This window comes from Typopeltis vanoorti, chromosome 8 (genome assembly GCF_054136105.1).
Source record: "Typopeltis vanoorti isolate ZY-2024b chromosome 8, IOZ_Tvanoo_1.0, whole genome shotgun sequence".
In the NCBI taxonomy this organism is placed as follows: domain Eukaryota; kingdom Metazoa; phylum Arthropoda; class Arachnida; order Uropygi; family Thelyphonidae; genus Typopeltis; species Typopeltis vanoorti.
The window spans coordinates 11,167,679-11,189,106 of NC_143556.1; the positions used below are offsets into that span (position 1 = coordinate 11,167,679).

At 37.6% G+C, this 21,428-nt stretch overlaps 1 protein-coding gene across 1 annotated transcript in view; it reads left to right on the plus strand.

Moving 5' to 3' along the window:
• The window catches only part of LOC150103730 (uncharacterized), a 108,347-nt gene that overhangs the window by 51,833 nt on the left and 35,086 nt on the right, over positions 1-21,428 (plus strand). Inside the window, exons 5-7 of the mRNA XM_090397065.1 lie at positions 528-640; positions 5,928-6,156; positions 20,734-20,877. Of these exons, the coding sequence (XP_090253191.1) occupies positions 528-640; positions 5,928-6,156; positions 20,734-20,877 (486 nt within the window). The remainder of the gene's footprint in view (positions 1-527; positions 641-5,927; positions 6,157-20,733; positions 20,878-21,428) is intronic.

A 21,428-nucleotide genomic window follows, 5' to 3' on the forward strand; every position in this document is an offset into this window, starting at 1 on the left:
AAAAGTCGCTTGGAGAAGTCAAAAGTAAAGACAATACTGATTTGTACGATTCCAAGGACATTATCCTCAAAGAATTCGTTCCGCCTGGCCAAACGGTTAATGGTGAGTTTTATCTCGAAGTTTTGAAGCGATTGATAGCGAGAATTCCTCGCGTACGGCATGAATATCGTGAGGACCCACCGTTCGTCAAAACTCACTGTCCCTCTTGGCACTATAACTCGGCTTCTAATGAAACAAATGTCATAAACAGTTGACACAACACTAATGAAGGTTGCCGCTTTCGACAACAAAAAGATACAACAAGTGGCGCCACTAGTTCTTCTATTTTCGAAAAGTTCGGTTTCTTTTTGGACAGAGGATGTATAGATATGCTATAAAAAAAAATTAAGCAACCGCGAACTTCAAATTATATTTATTCTGGCCGGCGCGTCTTAAATTGCTTGCCAAGATTGCTCTTCGAAAGAGAACAGTTGAATATTTTTGAAAATTCCGTGCCTTAATACGAAAATGTTTTTTTTTTATTGCAGCCGACCAGGTGTGTCCGGGACCTAAACATTACAGTTACGTGTCTACTGGAGTACCTCAAGCTGCTGTCACGCATTTTGTTCAGGCCAATTACTATCCTGACAAGCAGATTGCGGTAAGTGAGTTTCCTATTACCTAAGTACAGAAAGTTGGAAAATGAGAACGCCGTGGGAAGTCCACAGTATTTCCGGATCCGAACTTCCGCTTGCTGGAGAATTAACGGCACCATTATCTGGGTGTACAGAAGCAGATGTTCATCTGCTGGCTTAAACTGCCTCAGAAATTGCGCGTAACATGGATGATATCAAACTGGTATTCCCCGTTCCAACTCCTTGTTCTCTGCCTTTCATTAACTGAGTTTTCTGTGAAAACTTCAATAACTTCTAACCTGCGCAAGTAGTTCCGCTTCCTTAATGTTTCCAGTTCCCTAATAGCCATCGAGGTGAACCATCCGATGTTATGATGTAATGCGCAGTTTTCTTTTTGCTTGGAAAAGAAATTAGCGCCCTCTATTTATAAAATCACTCATGGAATGTTTTCCGAATTCGTATTTTTATTTATAAACTAAGTCATCCGGCATTACTAGGGTCTTAAATTCAATTATTATTTTTTTTTTTTCTGTCGAATATATTTTTTTTTCTGACTGTCACGCATCATAGAGTTTTCTGAAGAAAAGTTGTCCAGCGACTGAATTTTTTTCCTTATTGTTTCTGATGAAATTTTTATTTTCCATCTTTAATGCAGGTGTAGCCGACGCTAGCATATCATGCAGTGTCAATACAGACTGAGCACCAGCTGGTGAGAAGTAGACTTTGATCACAACAGGAAAAAAGCGTCGTCGAAAAAATAGTGAAGATTTCAGTTGTCCCTTTTTTCCATTATGTGGAACGTCGATGAAGTAAATAGAAGTGACGCCAGTTCAGATCTCGCAGGAAAGGCAACTTTTACATTTTCGAAAGAAAATGCAGAAGCATGGAAAATTGAGGGTGACGTCGTCCGTGCTTATTGACATGAGTTATAGGAATGGGTCAGAACAAAAGCTGATTAGCTGTTGAGGTCACTTTTTCATCTCAGAAACGAGAACGCATGTTTACGATGAATTTTCTTTTTGAAGACTAATGGATGTGACGTTTTATATGGAGGACATTGAAACTAACACTTTTGGCACCCTCAGGAGAAACATTGGGGTACGTTTGCTTCATCTATTCATTTTGACTTTCGTACTTTCAGCAGTCTAAATGGATGTCGTCACTCACTGGCTTACTTGACGCTCTTTCTGGTCAGATGCCTGATTCACCTTTTTAGTGCTTCATATTCACTTTGCTGAATGTTAAGTAAGGTGGTTTCAAAGGAGATGGTCTGCACAATGTTACCATGAGCATGTGAGCCATGACTGCACATCTTCTGATCTTAAATGTAGAGTCTGACTTTCATATTACAGTCTTCATTCACTTCCATTGAAGGTCGAAGTGCATTCGTATGATGGGAGTTTCGTTTAAAAACGTGACTTTGAGATCACGAGTACAACGCCGAATAAAAGACTTTGCATTATTTCTTTTGACACTTTGCCAGTTTAGTTCAAAACATACCGGTCCAAAGGGAGGCCCAGAATTAGATGGATAAACAAAATAAAAGAGGACCTGAAAACCAAATCGCAACAAGCGACACCAAACTGGACAGAATTGTTTGGACTCTCCATGGGCAGACAGAAGTAGAAAGAGTTCATTCGGTCTCATCATCATCATCCACATAGATGATGGAAGAGAGAAGTTCTCACTAGACTCAACTATATAATTGTTCCATCAATGAGCCAAATTTGAATGGACTTCCATATATCGACGTTCAAATTTCTCCTTGTAAACTCAAAAGAACAGCAACTGCTCATCCCCTTCAGTCCACGAGAAAACCAAACAAGATTTCCATTTATTTTTATCTTTTTCATTAAGTTAAATGCGGAAGGGGTTTCTGTTCTTAAGAGCAACCCAGTCAGAAGAACCGACACAATTTCTAGACATAATGGCTTCATAACCTTAGTTACTTCGGCCGTAAATCCATAGTAAATCCAACTGGTGCTAAAGGACTACAACTTCCATCCAGCCATTCAAAAGAACTCTAAGTCCCTCTGATCTCTATAAACAGTACTCATTTGCTCTACGTCATAGATTTCCAAAGTGGGCGCTGAAGCCTTCCAGGGGGGCTATAGTGGGATCAGAAGTATTTGGGGGCAGTCTAGGGGTCGGTGGCTCTTTATAGAAGAAATTAATAATATATATTTAAAAATTAATTATTTTCGTGATTTTGCGATTAGATAATCATTTAAAATTTAAATATTGCATTTTAATTCATCTTATGCCCGTCTTACACGATCAATTTTTTTATCAATTTTCTATTTCAATTATTTAATCATTTGAAAATTTACCATGTCAGATAGAAATAGATAATAATTTTCTATGTCAGTGAGAAAATAGAGCATGTATATATATGTGTATAATAGGTTATGTTTACAGTAGCAAATATATTCGTTATATTTCATGTCAAAATATATATAAAATATATAAAACCACTTTTCTAATTGATTTGTACAAAAATAAACCCAATTTTATATAATTTAATATTACGAGTAAAAATAATAATGACAAGAAAGAAATAAAATCGTAAATTTTAGTTAGCCTAGTTAGTACTAACTTATATTGCTAACTAGAGGGAAAAAACAAAGCAAATATTATTCGAAACTTATTATACTGTTTTCTGTGGTTATGTTTTGTAGGTTTGTTGTTTATATCTTGTGTAATTATTTTATTTATTAATTATTATTTATCATTATTCGGACAATGTCGTGGTCGGACGAACAAAATGCGCTTGCGTGCAAAATAAAAAATTGAACGTGTCATACAGGATATTTTAACTTCTATTTTTTATATACTTAAAAAATTTATTCATTTTTTGCTATTGTAAAAATTGATCGTGCCATACAGGCTTTAGTCTATCCAAGCAGCAGACGAGTCTTAACTAGTAGTATGTCGGTCAACTATTACGTAGGTAATTCACTCAATTCAGCATGTTTTGACAGGAATATGGGTGCTTGCAGTGACTTGTTCAAAGCACGAGTACGATGGTATCGCAAACAAGTCAATGCATGCAAGTCGATTCGGGCTAGATTTCAAATCTATAAATACCAGTGGTTTAGGAATAAGTTTCATTATTTTTTGTGTGCTTTGCCAACAATCGTCAGTCGAAAGTGTGATAAATAAGTGGAGTCATAGAAAGTGTAAATTAAATCTTTTATTTTGTGAATATTTTTGCAAATTTTATTACTTCATTATGTCTAAATATAAGAAGAAATGTCGACAGTATTTGAATACTGTCAACATTGAGTATTTGAAATATGGTTTTGAATTTGAATAATGTCGACATTGAGTATTTGAAATATGGTTTTATTCAAACTATTATAATGGGGGGCGTTACAAAATTTATGTCTTGCAAAGTGGGCGGTGGCCAGAAAAAGGTTGGCAACCTATACCCTACATTTTATAACCTATCGTTTGTATGAGGAATTGATTATATAATTTCAGTATATCAGTTATGTTTATGCTACTCCTTGATGTCAGTTTTTAGAATTAAAAAAAAAACACGCATATTATAAGGAAATCAACACTTTCATTTTAGGAGTGCATCTTAAATGAAAGAGTGATGTTGGATATGTTAAGCCTAAGTTACACATATAACAAAGGTTTCAGATATAAAAATAGTTAATCATTGGATGTAATACGAGATTGTTTTAAGACATCAAGTACAAATAATCAGTTTCTTGGAATATTTACTTCCATTAGCTCCCTCAGTTTTTATGCGAAACCCACCCATGGAAGATTTTCCTGTAAACCGCCATCTACCTCCCATCACCACCAACAGCATTTTTTTTTGTCTGTAAATTGCGTATGTTCTGAAGGCCAATTTGTCTGTACGCGGGATGAAAAACCCGAGTTTACGGGAGAAAAAAACATGCTACGTCCATATGAGACTGGCTAACTTCGCGTTCCAAATGTCGAAGTATTTTGAAAAAAAGTTTGGAACTTTTCAAATATCGAACATCTTTACATATCTTAAAATCCTTAAAATAGAAAATTTTATTAGAAAAACTGCAAAGCATCCACTACGTTCCAAATTACGCTAAAGTTTCAAATGTTGCATTTAATTTTCCTCCCACAACATTATACCCGCACCACCATTGCAAACACAGAGCAAAGGTTTAAAATTAAATCAGTTTTAATGCTTTAACTTAAATATTGCATTATTAAACTCATAAGTGTAAGCGTAATGCAGAAATTTATCTGTTAATTATCTTCAGTGTTACGCAGCTCATAATGTGAACATTCCACTATCATAGACCGCAAAAGTATTTCTCCATTAGTATAAACGGAACACCCTTCAGTTTTTTTTTCTTTTTTATGTTGCTTCCACTCATGAAAGGTTATTTGCAAACTTATAGTGCACTCGTACCGTGGATGGGTTAAGCCTTTTTTTTTTCTTCTATTTCACGTATTTTTAAAATTTATTTTTACATTACTTTTTCAAGCCAATTCAGCCCACAATAAGCGGGACAGTAGTTTTATACCGGGCGATGAATTATTTATTTTTAACAACACTCGCTCTCTCAAGAATTTTGGGATGAACAAAACAGGTTTAAGTGTAAGCCACTTGAGCGGCCATTTTTGTTCTTTACACGAAGGATATTTCGCAATAAAAAGCGGGTTTTTAAGTAATAGTACTATTTCCAGGTGGATGTGAACAGAAGTAGGGGAAGGAAAGATTAAAAAAAAAAAAAAAAAAGCCTATTTAAGCAACGCTTATCCGAACTGAACTAGAGCCGGTTAGACAAGAATTCATAGGCTGGATAATCAAGAGCATTCTACTGCACGAAAAATATAGAATTCCAACTCGTTTTTGAATAAAGCATGTGTACAATAACAGTCTAGTTAAACCTTCAAAGAGTTCTTGTTCACTGTACTTAGACAAGGGCGCACCCACAGTAAGAATTTATTTTGCATTTAAAGAATTATCTGAAGGTTTTTATTTTAAATAGACAGAAATAATCACTCCGGTCCCGGTGTGGTAATTTAGTCGCAATTAGTTCATTTATGTAGGGGAAGTGGTGTTGAGAGCATCATTTGGAGAATATTGCCGGAGCAGTTTTGTCACGAAACATCACGTGGTTTCCAATTCGTAATTGGATAATTGCTATTTTACTTTCTACAGATGCATTAACTACAATCTTGGATTTTTTACCTCTACGTTCTTTTTTCTCTGCAGGCCCCGCATTACGGGGAGGGGGAGGGAAATTTATATACTTTCAACCTCTATAGTAAACCTCTACCGTGAACCCATTAATTTTACTTTACTTCCAGGTGAATGGCCGTCAAGACTGTTTACGTCAGTGCTCCGTGGAGTCAACTTTTGTGTGCCGCTCTGTCCTTTATCGGCCCGAAATAAGGCCTGGAAAAGCGCTGTGTAACCTCTTCCATCTCGATCACATCCTCTTTCCTGATGGGGTCAAAGTGTTTTCCTCGATTCCTTCCCAGCCGCTAGTTCGAGGCAGCGATCAATCGGGGTTTTATCTGGAAGCCACTTGCGAAAGTAAGTAGCCCCGAAAAGTCAAGATTTTCAGAAATTTTCTATTGATCTTACTTAATTGTGCCTTTAAGTCCTTGAATATACACAAAAGCAGAGTGCTATAAGAACTAACTCAGAGTTACATGAGTTTCTTTTTTAAGCACAAGCACTCACTGCCTATTAATCTTTTGAATATTTAAAAGTTGTAATTGTGGAAATACTTCGGGACGCAATTTGTAGTAGGTGATTAACAAGTGGGCTGCCAATGGATACTGGACAACTGGTCGCGTTATTTATAGGCTTAATAGTACAGGAATGACATCCACCATTCCTGTTGAAATGCCCTAAAGCCGTGAGGCAGTGTCCGTGAGACGAGAGCGTATCATCGATTAGCCAAGCATTTCTGTTTCGCCGAGCGTGAAGAATTTTTAGGGAAGTCTTGGGTCACTCCAAAAGCGAGAACAATATTCTCGAAGTTGGGATGGAGTATACAGTGGAAAAGGACATCAACGGTTTTGTTGTTGTTTGTACCAGGAAAGCTTAAGTAAATATCAGACCAAAAAGAAGAAATCTGACCCTTTAGGAAAAGAATATTTATTGCCTGAATTTGTGCATCCTTGCCTCGTTGGTTGAAGAATATTACGTAGATCAGCGTATAAGAACTGGTTGTCCAATTATAACGGGGTGAAAGGATACCAAAATGTGTTTAATGTTTTATACAAGTTGAGAGCAAAATAGAAAAAAAAATATTTTTGTTGCCAAGTAGTAAAACTCAAATCTGCAAACTGTGGAATATTTCAAAGCAAATTCTGCCTGCGCGCGAGAGCGTGTGTATGTGCGTGCGTGTGTAGGATTTAAACACTTCCAGTTAAAAAAAAGTTTTGAAACTTGGATTTTTATTTAAAAACACCCCATTTCTGCTAAGATCGACTACCTCTGGAAGATCGACAACCTTTTTTGCCATGAACTTTACGAGTTTTCTCTCGTAGATCAGATGACAATGTTCTATCTCTCTGACTACCCCAACGTCAGATGAATGCAATCCTAATTGAATGTACAGTCCCTAACTTTGGCCACAAAATAACCCATAATGAAATATCAGTTATATTGTCGTCGCTCGAACATTGTGGTAATACAACCAGTACCGTCGACAGGGTGTAGCATAGAGACAGCCTGCCTCAAGGCGCGGCTTAATAAGGGCCCTCGTTCAGCCATATTGCTGTAGGCGTCGTCGCTACGCTAACAATTCCCGTTAGAGTATCAAGTGCGGAAATAAGTTTTTCCAATCTTAAACTGATTAAAAATTATTTGCGAACAGCAATGACCCAAGAAAGATTGGTTGGTCTAGCAACAATAGCTTAATCCCTGTAAGGCACCATTGCCATCCCATCAACCATTAAGTTGAATTAGACGAGATAAAATTAGCTTATTCGTGCCGAAATTCACTGAACTAGAAGACGACAAATTAAGCTGACCAAGATGTGCTGGAAGAAGTGCATCTCATTCTCGGGAGATGAGTAAGAATGCCTTTTTATCTGAAAACTCATTCTCATCACCTTCCCACATTGTGTATTGTAGCAATTGGAAGAATGTTTTGTTTGTAGTTCTAGTTTTTACTATAACAAATTCCTGGGTTTTTTAGTGTTAAATAGAACATGTGAAGGTTCTTTAATATCAAGTATTAGCACTTGTGCTGTAGATGGGTAAAACGTTATCGGAGCATACGAATGGTGCCGATAACTGTACTCGTGGAAAGTGTTTAACAATCCACGAGTACAGTTATCAGTGATTTTTTTTTTTTTTTTGATACGGAATGACTCAGTTGATGTCAGTTCCACGAATGTTTCCGTTTAGCTTATGACAGCGCCAGCATTTCGCCCTTGGCTCCAATACCGTATATCCTATTTCATTAATGTTCTAGGTGGTTGTTTACTAGGACGCCTTACAACTTCTCCTTAATGAGATGGTGGGAAATACTGTATACCCGAAGGTGTCGTGCAGCAATGCTGTTTAAAACCGGGACGATATCCTGAACAAGAATGATCGTATCTTAAAGAACTGGGTTCGAATTACTTCTCTGACGCGAGAAACCTTTTATAAAGGCATTACTTGGAGATGAATTAGCCACTCTAACATTAAATCTTTTTCCTTAAGCCCAAACCAAGTAAACAGCTTTTTTCCCCCTGCAAGCTCTATTTTGCTGCCAAAAGTGCTGCTCTGTTCTAGTTACTGCGTCTGTTCAATGCTTGCTCACTTCGTTACTTCAAATTTGTTTCATTTATTCTACAATCGGTTGCTATGTGACCATTTTAATTGCTTGGACACTTCCAACCATTCTGCAAACCTCTTTCTTAGTACAAACAGGTATAGCAGTTTCCATATAGTTCGCCCACCGATTTGAGGTCCCTCGACACTTCTGGGCATCTCAGAAAAAGAAGAATCCATTCCGATAATAGGGTAATCAGTCCGTATAGTGGGATGAGTTGTTTATTATTACCGGTCGGAAAATTAACTTCTCTTTTATGATTATTATAGTTAACTGTGTTGCTTGTATAACAGTTGGAAAATTTTACCTATAAAGCACGTGATTTCGCGTGTTGGCGACCAATTCGGACGTCCTTCATTTTTTTCTCCCCTTCAGCATGAATCGACTATTCTTGGAAAGACGCGAAGCAGGGACCTGGAAACGGTGGGCGAACTATACCTATATCTATGCATATTAATTTATTATTGCACTTTTTTCTAATCGAAACGCACAGAAGTATTTTGTTCATTTCTAAATTTTAAATATAAAATGCAAAAGTTCACATTTATATGCACTGTATGTGGACATAATGTCTATATGGACATCTACATAGGCGAACTGTATATTTTTATGTAGAGATTTTAGATTTGATTTTAGATGATCATTTGTACAGTCCGACTCATTGCGGGACATCCACAATATTTTCATCTCTCCTTAAATTAATTCACTAACGAAACACTGCACCCAGTTCCGGCAATCATTCCACTCATTCACCAGCGTTCAAGCCAAAAGAGAAAAGAAAAATCCAGTCCTCACGTCCCTTCTAATTACTCTTTTTACTCAGTTTGAAACCTAATCCCCAGTCATGCACTGAAAATGTTCAGCTATGTAGACTCTACAGACCCCCCTTTACGCTTCTATCGTGTCCCGCCTCCTCCATCAGCCAATTCCTGCAATTGATAAATTTTTGATCTATCCTCATGGCCTTCCCATTTCCTTTATCCAACTTTTTTCTCACTTTATAGAAGCAAAGTGCATTAAGGAAAACTTAGGGAAAACTGCATGGCTTAGTGAAAGGTAAGTATCCTATTCCTATCCACCCACTCCTGAATTTCTGGCCTTCATAATTTCCAAAACTGCAACCATCACGTTTGTAATACTAACAGATCGATAATTTCTTACTGTTGTTTTAGATCCAATTTCGTGTAATGAAATTGTCTTGCCCGACCCGACACTTAAACAACGTAATCAAGACTAGCTGACTTTTTATATCCCATGGCTGCATTTGAGATTTTGTAATATCTCCAGTTCATTTACTTTCACATGGATCAATGCACGATCTCCACTCTAAAGATACACCTCAAAATTGATCACTTAGTGATTCAACGATTTCTGTTTGTCACCTTCATCCTACCAACTTTCACATTAAAGCTATTTCATTCATTCTTTTTACTCGCTACATAGCGAAAGAACTCTTTGGGATTTTCTTTTGACCTCCTCAGCCTGGAACGTGGAACTTCATCCACGGTTATGAAAGTCATCTGTCAAGAGGCCTTGGTCTACCATGATCTGATTCTCCTTCATTTCCAAGCTGGTGGACTTTAACTAAGTAATATTGGGAAGTTTTTGTGTCAGTTATAATTGTCAAATGAAATAATAATCATACCAACGAATTAATAATTTTAGACATTCGAACAATATTATAAAAGCATACTGGTACTGTATCTTGCCACCTACCCAGTAACGTCCCAGATATAAGGTATGTTTGGAACAGTAAGGCTTTTTCAAACGAAGGTCAATTAGATTAGCGCCTTCTTTGTGTGTATAATATGGTTCCCATCCACGGAAAGGTTGCAGGAGACTTTATGATTTACTATACCAGTTTTATTTTATGTAGTCCGGTATTCTTGGTCTAGAGACCAAACGTGGAACTTTTTTCCAGCCACTTCAAGCCTCCAACATGTAAGGAGTAGGTCATTGCACCAGCAATGAAGTTCATCTTTCAAGCATACAAGACTAGGCGGAATCCGAAAACTTTCAGTCCGTTGCTTTCAAAGCAGTCCACTATGGACTTGCCAACCACCTCCTAGACAATTTGGTTGGTAGATTTTTTTATTTTCAGAAAATGGAACAAACTATCTTAGAACAAACCATTTAATGGGGGTTATGGAAGTCATCTCTCAAGAGGCCTTGGGAACTCCATGCACGTGCCGAGATTAATAAACCAGAAGAAAGGTGAAATCGAAATAAGTATTTTGAATAAGAAAATCAGTAACCTTTCTGTTCACAAGAAATTTCAGATCCACCAATTCTTAAAAACGAATGGGTAGAATAGGATATTCGCCTTTTTATGAAATGGCATGCTGTTCTCTGTAAGAAGGAAATCGTCAAAAAAAAAAAAAAAAAACAGATTTTTGTAATAATGTGGTTAAATACCTTATAAAATCTTGCATGTTTTTTTTATATTTCGTTTTCTACTTCAATAACCTGTTCCTTTTTTTAAATTCCAGTTTTTGAATATATAATTTAAAATTGCCCTGTATATTGCATTTGAGATCCCTTTATGGTTTGTGTGAATAGGAGCATAAACACACACGCATACGATATAAATATTTAGGGTGTCGTCAAACATAAATTTTGCCGCTACCAGTTTTAAAATTCGAAAAAGCTTTTCAGGAATTATACTCTTATTAGGTGAACAAACGGCACCCCAACGGAGATCAAGTACACCTGTTTCTATTTCCTTTGAATGATTCGGTCACTTAGTAAAGTCGTTTAATGACCAGTTCTTCCCAAACAGACCACTTTTCTTTAGTGGAAAATGGGAGTCTATCAAAGAAAATTACATCGCGCTTCTCATGCTGTTGGACAGACAAGCATCGGACGAAGAATAAACTGGAGAAAATTTATTCGCTGTTTCGTGGCAAGCCTTTTATTTCTGCTTATCCTCAACACTTTTGTCCTGCACTCAATGTTAGAGGTGATTATTGCACCTGATGGGGTCTCTTTTGTTCGAAAGACTGCTCGGCATTATGACTTGAAGCGGAAGAAATATAACCCATCACCACGCTTGACAGCGCCAGAACAGTCCGAGCTTTAAAATAATAAAACATGGGAAACGTGTTAAGACAAAGAAATTCTTCAGATCGGAACATAATGCAGGAGTTAAAAAATTCTTCTTTGCACTGACCGCATCTATTTTGTATTTCTGTAGTACAGACGTGTTCACATCAATTAGAAATCCATGATTACTAGTTTCGGAATGATCTTTACCAACATTCGTATGTGGCCTAACTGGAGTCCATGAACATTTCACGTACATGCTTTTATTTTAAGTAGATGGCGACGCTAAGCCAAAATAGTTCATCCGTATCCCTCTAAAGTAAACCTGTTTAATTTCATTAGACGGGCAGAAATACAGGCGCATTGGTTGCATTTGACTCATCGTTAAGAAAAACCGATATTTGCAGGTGTATCGATGAACGTAGAGATCACTTAGCTTCATCTGCCAATAATAAGAAAAATGTGATTAGAATAAGACATTATTCAGGTTAAGAAGCGATGTCATTTCTATGCAAAGCTGTAATCGGATGCTGATTATTGCATCTGCGACGGAGAGATTGGTGGAAGAAGACCCCCCCCCATCAAAATTAGGTTGGATGAGGATGGTATTTAATATTTTTGTTTTGGGATTTCAAAATTCACTTAAAACTTAATGGGGAGTAATAAGTGTTTATCATTAATATTCGTTAAGTGTTAAATATTCGAAATTATTATCAGCAGGCCTCCATGGAATCGAAACTAATCGAGGGACATTCCACTCTCAGACGCAGTTTATCATGCCTTGACTTAAATGCATTTACTGTCCCTGCACTCGCCACACTCTCAGACAACGCATTCCAGTCACCCACCACTCTCCATAGAAAAAAATCTCACTTCCACCTTATACAGGGATGGCCTCTGGTTCTCCCCGTCTCCAGATATTCTGTGAAAAATATCATCCACGTAATCTGGTCATTGCCTCTTCCAACTTATGTCTCGATCATGTCTCCCCTATCCACTAGTTATTTTTTTTTTTATTTCTATGACCTATAATTTGCATTCTCTCAATCTGTCCTCGCATTCCAGAAACCAGAAACCAACTTAATCAATTGTCTCTGGACCCTCTCAAACATCTTATCATTCTTTCGAAAACTGGTGACCAAATGTGCGCACAGTAATCCACATGCAGTCTGATCAAAGTCTTGTAGAATGGAATCAAAACTTCCTTATTTCCACACGTCAGGGTTCTCCTTATCATTCCGCTATGTTGTCCTCACAATTTTTATAAAATGTCCACGAAATTTCAAGTCCCTATCCACCACAACCCCCAAATTTTTCATCTCCTCCATCTTCTCCAAAATATCCACACCAATCCTATACTCTGCATCCCATCTTTGCTTTACAAATTTTAAGCCCTTACTTTGCAACCTTACAATGACATCCCCCACACTCGTAGATTTGTCTATTGAGGTCCTGTTGCAAAGCTACATCTGCTCTACTTCTCATAACTTTCCCAACTTCCACCATCTGCAAACAACTGTATATCATCTTTGAGGCCCCTTTTCAATATCATTTACATACAAATTATACAATGGTCCCAAAACAGACCCCTGGGGACATGCCACTAGTGCGTCTCTTCTGGAATATTACTTCTCCCCCCCCCCTTACACAATCTGTTGATACCTATGAGACAGCCAATCTACTATCCAACCCCATCTGTTCCAATTTAACTACTAGTTTATCATGTGCTAATCAATATAAAGCCTTTGCAAAGTCTAAATATACTGCTGTATATGCATTATCCTTATCAAATGTAATAAGTTATATATACGAGGGACGTCCAGAAAATACGTTCCGTTTGTAAATATTTCCACTGCGATCGCAATGCGTGCGTATGCGTGCTGAGTTTGTTGATTCGTTAGCAAGCTGTTGTTGATGACATTTTCAGACATTTTCGGAGTGCGTACGCTTCTTGGTGTGTGTTTATAATGTCTAAAAGAAAATCGAATCGCCCGCCGCAATAGACTTCTTGGGTCAAGACCCTACCATCAACGCTAGTATGTACTGCCAAACCCTTAAGAACCCGCGTCGTGTGATCCAGAATAAACGACGTGGCATGCTTACCAGGGACGTTGTTTTGATTCGTGATCACACACACGGCCGGCATAACACAACAGCTTCTCTCCACCTTCAGCTTGGAACAATTCCATCACCCCATATAGTCCTGACCTCGCGACAAGCGACTTTCACCTTCAAACATCAGAAATCTTTCCTTGGTGACTGGCGGTTTCAAGACGACGAGGAGATCAAAGAAGCAGTCAATACGTGGTTTGCGTTGCAGGCGGCAAACGTCTACAACGAAGGTATATATAACTCATGGTGCCCCGTTATGATACGTGCCTGAACAAGGGTGGATATTATATAGAAAAGTAGTGAAAGGTGTCTACTTTAATTTCAAATAAAGTTTGTTTTTTTTTTGTAAGTATATTTTTGTTTCTCTGACAGCACACTGGAACTTACTTTCTGGACGTCTCTCGTATAGACATACTCTATCCAAAAAGAAACCGAACTTTTCGATAATAGAAGCCGAGTTATACTGCCAAGAGTGACAGTGTTTTGACGAACTGTCGGTCGTCACGATATTCATGCTCTAAGCGACGAATTCTCGCTATCAATCGCTTCAAAACTTCGAAATAAAAGTCACCATTGACCGTTTGGCCAGGCGGAACGAATTCTTTGTGGATAATGCCCTTGGAATCGTAGAAACAAATCATCATTGTCCTTACTTTTGACTTCTCCAAGCGACTTTTTTTTCGGATGCCCCTCTTCTGGTGGTCTCCACTCAGCACTCTGTTTCGGGCTCATACTCAAAACACCACGTTTCGTCATCAGTAACGATCGTTTTAAGAAAATTTGAGTCCTTACGTGCGGTTTTAATGAGGTCCTTGCAGTGTTCAATTCGATACATTTTTTGGTCGTCGGTCAACTTGTGGGGAACAAATCGCAAATTCAATTTACGAAGGCCAATATTTTAACCAAACTCTCGGTTAAAATATTGTGCACAGTTGATTTTGGAATCCCCAATTCTTCTTCAATCAATCTCACACATGATTTCTGGTTTTCTTTGATAAAAGCACGCATGTTTTGGATATTAACTTCCCTCAGTCCAGTTTTTCGTCGTCCTCAAGCGTCTCACGACCACTTTGAATTCGCTTAAACCACTCGTAAACTTGAGAACGGGATAAGCATTCACCACCGTATGCTTTTTGAAGCATTTGATGCGTTTCTGTAAAACTTTTACCAAGTCAAAAGTCAATCGCAGCTCTCTGTTTGAAACTCATTTTCCGACCGTTCGTCAAAACACACTGTCCCTCTTGGCACTATAACTCGGCTTCTAATGAACCAAATGTCATAAACAGTTGACGTAACACTAATGAAGGTTACCGCTTTCGACAACAAAAAGATACAACAGGTTGCGCCACTAGTTTCTTCTATTTTCGAAAAGTTCGGTTTCTTTTTGGACAGAGGGTGTATATTTAATTAATTATACAAAACTGTGATAAATGTTTATTATGTACGGGTCACTTCATTTCAGAAGTGACTCACATACGTGTTTAGTGAGATGATATAATAGTTTTCATCTTCACCTTAATTATTAAGCCAAATGCTGAATAAAAATACGCGCATGCTCATTTTCTGTTACTCAAAAGATTTCAAAATGGAGGAATCTCATCCAAGTCTAATATCGTGCAAGTTTATATAACAATGCCAGCCGATACTTTCACGTGAAGAAAAAGCAAGAATTGCATCCTGCTTCCACACTCAGTCCTGACCTGAGCACTTCAGACTTCAATCCGTTCCCTTAGTTGAAAGAACCATTCATTGGGAAACGCTCCGCTGCCGTTGACGAGATTTCTGCTGAAGGGACAAAACTTGTCAGAAGCATCAAAGCTCAAAACAGGTTTGTTGACAGGAAGCCTTATCCAAACATTGGGCAGCCGCGATAAATGAGAGAGAATGGAAATTATATTTCTGAAGACCTGGAGGTGTTTTGGTTAACCAAATATTTCGTTTAACGACTAGAATAGTATACGGAACTTTTGAAATGGTCCTTAATATAATAATAAAAAAAAGTTCATGAACTTGAACAAATTTTATGCAAATAACCTTTCTTGAAATAAAAATGCCAAAGTGTTAATTTTTCATCGCAGCCTTCTTTAAATCAGAACATATGGAACATTCGTGACCTTTCGATCCAAAAGGCCACGAATTTTGAGAGCATATGGGAAAAAAAAAAGCATTGACATAGAATGTCACCCGTAATTTTTCCCCGGTATATTTCACTGTCGCAACCCCCCCCCCCCTAACAGACACACACATACAAAAGTCAAATATAGAACAGCCAGTCTTTGTGGAGTAAAAATCCATTCTCCAGCTTGCTGGGAGTGGATTTGAATCTCTGCAGTTGGTTGGTCTATTGGTGCAAGAACAGCAGAGGTCATACTGCACTATAGCAACGGTCACAGCAGTACACAAGGTCAAAGGTTACAGCAATACATACATATTATTTACCAATTTGTCTGACTATTTATGCACAAAAATTTAAAGTAAGCAATGTAGTGTCTACGTGTAAATAATATTACAGCAAAGGTTACAGTAATACACAAGGTTCTCTGATACACATGCTGTTGAATGTCCTCGGGTGTAAAATGGTAAACCACTACTTAAAACAGTTTGATAAACATGTTGGGTCTATTGAGGAGATTGCCAAATTATGTTAGTTAAACTATTAACCCACCCACATCACTAATGTACAAAAGGTCTTCAACCTTTTGTATGTATGATTATTATTGAAGATCTTGTGCGTAGTTTGCGACCTTTGACTTTAACATAAAACGGGTTTTCAGTATGGAAGTTTGCACCCCTCATCCGGCAACGCATTCAACTCATTCAGAAACTTAACTCACGGCACTCGTACAACTTTCAAACGAGACCCTCGAAAAATATCCGCGTGCCTATCTGGTAAAGTTGTTTTTAAGTAAATTTGGAAAAATATATATTTGGGCATCCGTTATTAGTCAAATCTTATTTCCTCGTTGCTTTCATTTCTTTCAAATCTTTTGCAATAGAAAGTCTTAATATATGTGGCTGAACTAGCTCTATTGCAATATATGCGGCTGAACTAGCTCTATCTCGAAGACTGAAAAAAATCATTACATATCACAACAAATGTTTATTAGTGTTTGAACTTAATCCCAATATATTTAGAATCATTGGAGTAGCATTCAGAGGTGAAGTGTTGACTCAAGCATTTCAAATACAAATAATCAAGCAAAAAAAAGAAGAAAAAAGTTAAGAAACAAAACTAAGCTAAACCTTGGAGTTTCAGTGGCAAACTTTGGAAAAAAACAGTGATTCAGGTAGAATGGCGTGTAGTGAAGGTCTAAAAATACAAAAATCAGAATCCCAAGATGGATGCAAGAAGTTGGGCAGTCTTGGAAAAGAAAGCATACCGAAAGTTCCGGAAGTTGGTAGATGTCCTAAGATAATAAAGGAAAATGTAAACGCTAAACAAGTCCGTGTCTTTAAAAATATGGAAGACATATAGTGGCAAAATCTTCTGCAGGCCATAGGCTATTAAAGCTTCGAGATGGAAGCACATGTTAATGGTGACATTACGGATTACTGCAGTAACCAGTGTGAAAGACTGATAAAATGAAACGTTGGAAGAAAATATTCAAGAAGAATGCAATCGGTGTATATCAATACTTGAGATGGAGGGGGGAGGCAGTTCATACTGACGAACTATACTCATATTAGAGAGGATTATTAGTTATCTTTAACTGCTACTAAAAGTGTTATTTAATTGGCGTTACGAAGCGTCAAACTTTGTACTGTATAGATTTATTTCTTAGTAGATCGGCGACATCTCGAAGGTCAGCAACTTCACTTTTTTTTTTTTACTGTCCATGAGAAATCGAAAATTGAGAACGAGATAAAAATGCGAGGGAACTCAAGCGAAACTAATGTGGCTGCAAGCCCGCAGCACATAACAGACCGCAGAGCTTTTGTTTGCGGTCTGATGAGTGCCGTATGCAACTCCCTTTCACCCCATTATGTCTTCCGTAGTAAAACCGAACCTCATAAAAGTAATCCGAACGTGGACAAGTGCGGGAATTTATCCGCTTAATAAGTTCACGTTCGTCGAGGTATTAGTTATGAGTTAAGCCTTTTCCGGTAAGCCGTTCAATGTCACATCCACGCAGCTACCGGTTCCTCTTTTGATAGGAAAATATTTCCGCTCTGAACATAAAGCACGCATTTTCCCAGCTGGAGTAGCTTCTAGCCGTGGACGGGCTCTTCCTTGAGCGTGTTGTCAGTTCACTCCTTGCTTCAGGAAACTGATAATTTCAGGGCCAATTACTGAAGTAAATGAGTCCTCGCACTTGACAAACCAGGAGGGAGGACCTGAGCGTGACGTCTCCTAAAGAATGTGTGCCGAAGGATGTAAAATACATGGCTCCCCTCCCAAAGTGCATGAATTTGATCTCTTGGTTAACTTAAAGGAATGGAGGGGAAAAAAAAAATGGAACAAGAAAAGGGTTCTAAAATATTCAGAATTTCCGGGGGAGGGGGAAGGGTATAAAATATTTTGAAAATATAATTTTATAATTTTGATTTAAATATAATCACAATAGCTAACTCAACAATGTTTACCTCAAGTTGCGTGATTTAATCTCAGCTCCACTTCCCTTGTTCCAATCATTGCATGTCGTGATGATGTTATCGATCTATTTGATAGATAACATTTTTTGCTTATTTGGCACGTGATTACATTCATTTAGCACTTCAAATGTGATGTTACTTAAGATTAAACTCACTCTTGGTGGAAGACCAAGAATTATTTGCTGAGACTTCATTTCCTTTTTTTTTTAGATTCATAAAGACGCTAGGATAAATGATACCGAAAAATTACCTAAAAGCTAAGAACCAATCGGAAGGGCGGCCCAGAATTAGATGGAAAGACAAAATAAAAAAGGACCTGAAAACCAAATCTCAACAAGCCACACCAAACTGGACAGAATTGTTCGGACTCTCCAGGGACAGACAGAAGTGGAAAGAGTTCATTCGGCCTCATCATCATCCATATAGATGATGGAAGAGAGAAGAAGAAATGACAGACAAAAAAGAGACATATATCGCTATAGAACAAAAAAGTGGGAAAAACAAGTATGGAAGTTTATCAGAAGAGTGTGTAGTTTTTGCCCACAAGATAGTTTATTGTCGTGGCAGTAGGGAAGTTTGTATTTAGGATGTTTCACCAAATTTTGTCACTACATATGGTTCGATTTAAATCAAAATTGAGACAATATGAAAAAAAAAATACTAAGGATTCGAGCATACCTCGTTTCAGTAAAATCCATTCAAACTAAGGGGATTTCTTATATGTATTGAAGAAATAAATCTCTCGACTAAGTATTTTTGAAAAGTTGCTAAAATCAGCGTGTGTATGGACCACTACCCTGCTGGATGATCTAACCTTAGCACTCGCAGTACTGAAATGTACGATAGTGTTTCAACCATTCGCAAAACCGAGCAATGGAAATTCTTTTCATTAAGATGAGTAATATCTAATGTAAATCATTTTACGTAGCAAATTTACAACGTACCGTTTTTTTTTAAATCTCTTATTAGATTGTCCTTCTGTCCCAAAGTCACGTGCAAATGATGTCATTTGAGAAGCTCCGAAATAAATAAGTTTATCCCTACATTAGATGACTAGTCTACCTCCAGAAATCTGGTGTGGTTTCGTCGCTGTAGAAACCGCATTAAATTTATTACGTTTTAAATTATCGGATGTTCATTGTTTTAGCTTCCTTCGTGTTTTTTTTTTTTTGTGGTAGTTGTTACTTCTCCATTGTAATGCTAATACAATCTTTATCCAAATTTAAATTTATAAAAAAATAAGATGTTCTTTTAATTCGCTTGTATCTTCCCCTTTATGACCGTCCCACTAAAGTTGAAAACCTACACTACGCATCAATCCTACAAATGGACCTCCTATCCTAGAGGACAAACATAATTGGAATTGTTTTTCACAGATGAGTTCAAGAAATACTGAAGTGTTTTAATCTTCGGGTTGTAGAAAATTGACTATAACTACTCCAGCTTCTAAAATCGATAATTTGTTTTTAACTATCGTAAACCAATCATGGTGGGCCTTAATTTTATCATTATTATTAAGAGATCTCCCGGGAGTCAAGGACTCATCGATGGAGGTCACAAAATTACACGCACCAGTTATTATACTTATTCGTGAATTCATTCACATTGCTTGCACTCAAGACATTCAATGGCAATCCATTCCAATCACGCATCACCCTACGAAAGAAAAATCTAGCCCTCACCCCCTTCTTAGCGGCATTCATTCCCAGCTTCCAAGGATGCCCTCTTGTCCTTTCTCCACCCACCATAAATTAAAAACTCCCATAAACTGAAATCCTGTATGATCCTTTCAGAAGTTTGTAAGACTCAATCATCTCATCCTCTTTCTATTGTTTGCTAGTGTCTGCAGTCTACAAATTCTCAATCTGTCTTCATAATCAGTATTCCGCAATCCTGATATCATTTTCAACACTCCTTTGCACTTTCTCCACTGTATCAGTATCACAATGGAAACCAAGAGACCAGACCTGCGCACAATAGTCAAAGTGAGATCTTATGAAGGCCTTGTAAAGTGGCAAAATGAAATCCTCATCTTTACATGTAAACGTTCGTTTCAGTATTGCAATTATCTTTTGATTTTATTTGCAAAGATTGTATTTGTAATCTTTGCCACATAGCCCCTAAATTTCAACTTCCTATCTACTAACACCCCAAGATCCCTAGCCTCATCAGTTTCTTCTAGCCTAATCCCACCAATATAATACGACACAGGATATCTAATCACACCGAAGTGAATGAGTTTACATTTACTGACTTTGAACTGACACCCATTTTCCCATGCCCACAATTCCAGCTTATTCAAATCATTCTGCAAAGACTGCATATCAGCAGCATTCCTGATTACCCTATCTATCTTCGCATCATCAGCAAATAACTGTATGTCACTTGTCAAATCCTTCCCAATATCTTAATGTACAGATTGAATAACAATGGACCAAGCACTGATCCTTCAGTTACAACACTGGTTATCTTAAATCTTGCAGATTTTATCTAACTGAATTTTTTGCGGTCTCCTACTAAATAAACAATCTCATCCATTGCATTATATCATGATTTAAAATTCCAATTTAAAAATGGTTCTTTTTCAGATGGCAGCACTGGGCAGCAATCGCAATCACCGAGGACACCTTCTGAAGAGGAGGTTGCTTCTGATGCGACGACGATAAGGACATCGCCACTTGTTGAGGAGGGTTCTGATGCCTCCTGTGACTCCTATGGAGTTTGTTACGATGGTAAGTCACTACAAATTGGACTCGAGTTTGTAGGAATTGGATTAACTAATGTCTTCATTTGCATTACTCAAATCAATGTTTATTTTGGTATTCCAATGAACTGTCGAAAGTTCAGTTGAATACGGATCAATTCAACCAGTATTAGAAAGTCGCTGTTCAAGCGCGCGCGCCTCATGTTGCCAGTAACGTAACTAGGTTCCCTTATCAACTAATATCTGAAGGACATTTAAAGTGCGTTCTGTCCGCTTAAACTCTTCCCACTCGTTGAAAGGTTTCATGGTATGCTAGTGCGTCACTGGTTGACACTAAACGGAACAGTCTTACTATATATCTGTTATGTTTAATGAGGAGAGAGAGAGAGATAATACTTTTTTTTAAGCGAATCAAATGATTTGTTTTATATCTATTTCTTGAATGCCTCTCCTGAACTTGACGTCCATGGTCTTCACGTTTGTTTGTCAGAAGATCTTTTACAAGTAAATGCCACTGAACCGATTATGGAATTTCATCGTGAGCCTGATCTTCAGTAGCACAGTTAGAACATTTGAGTT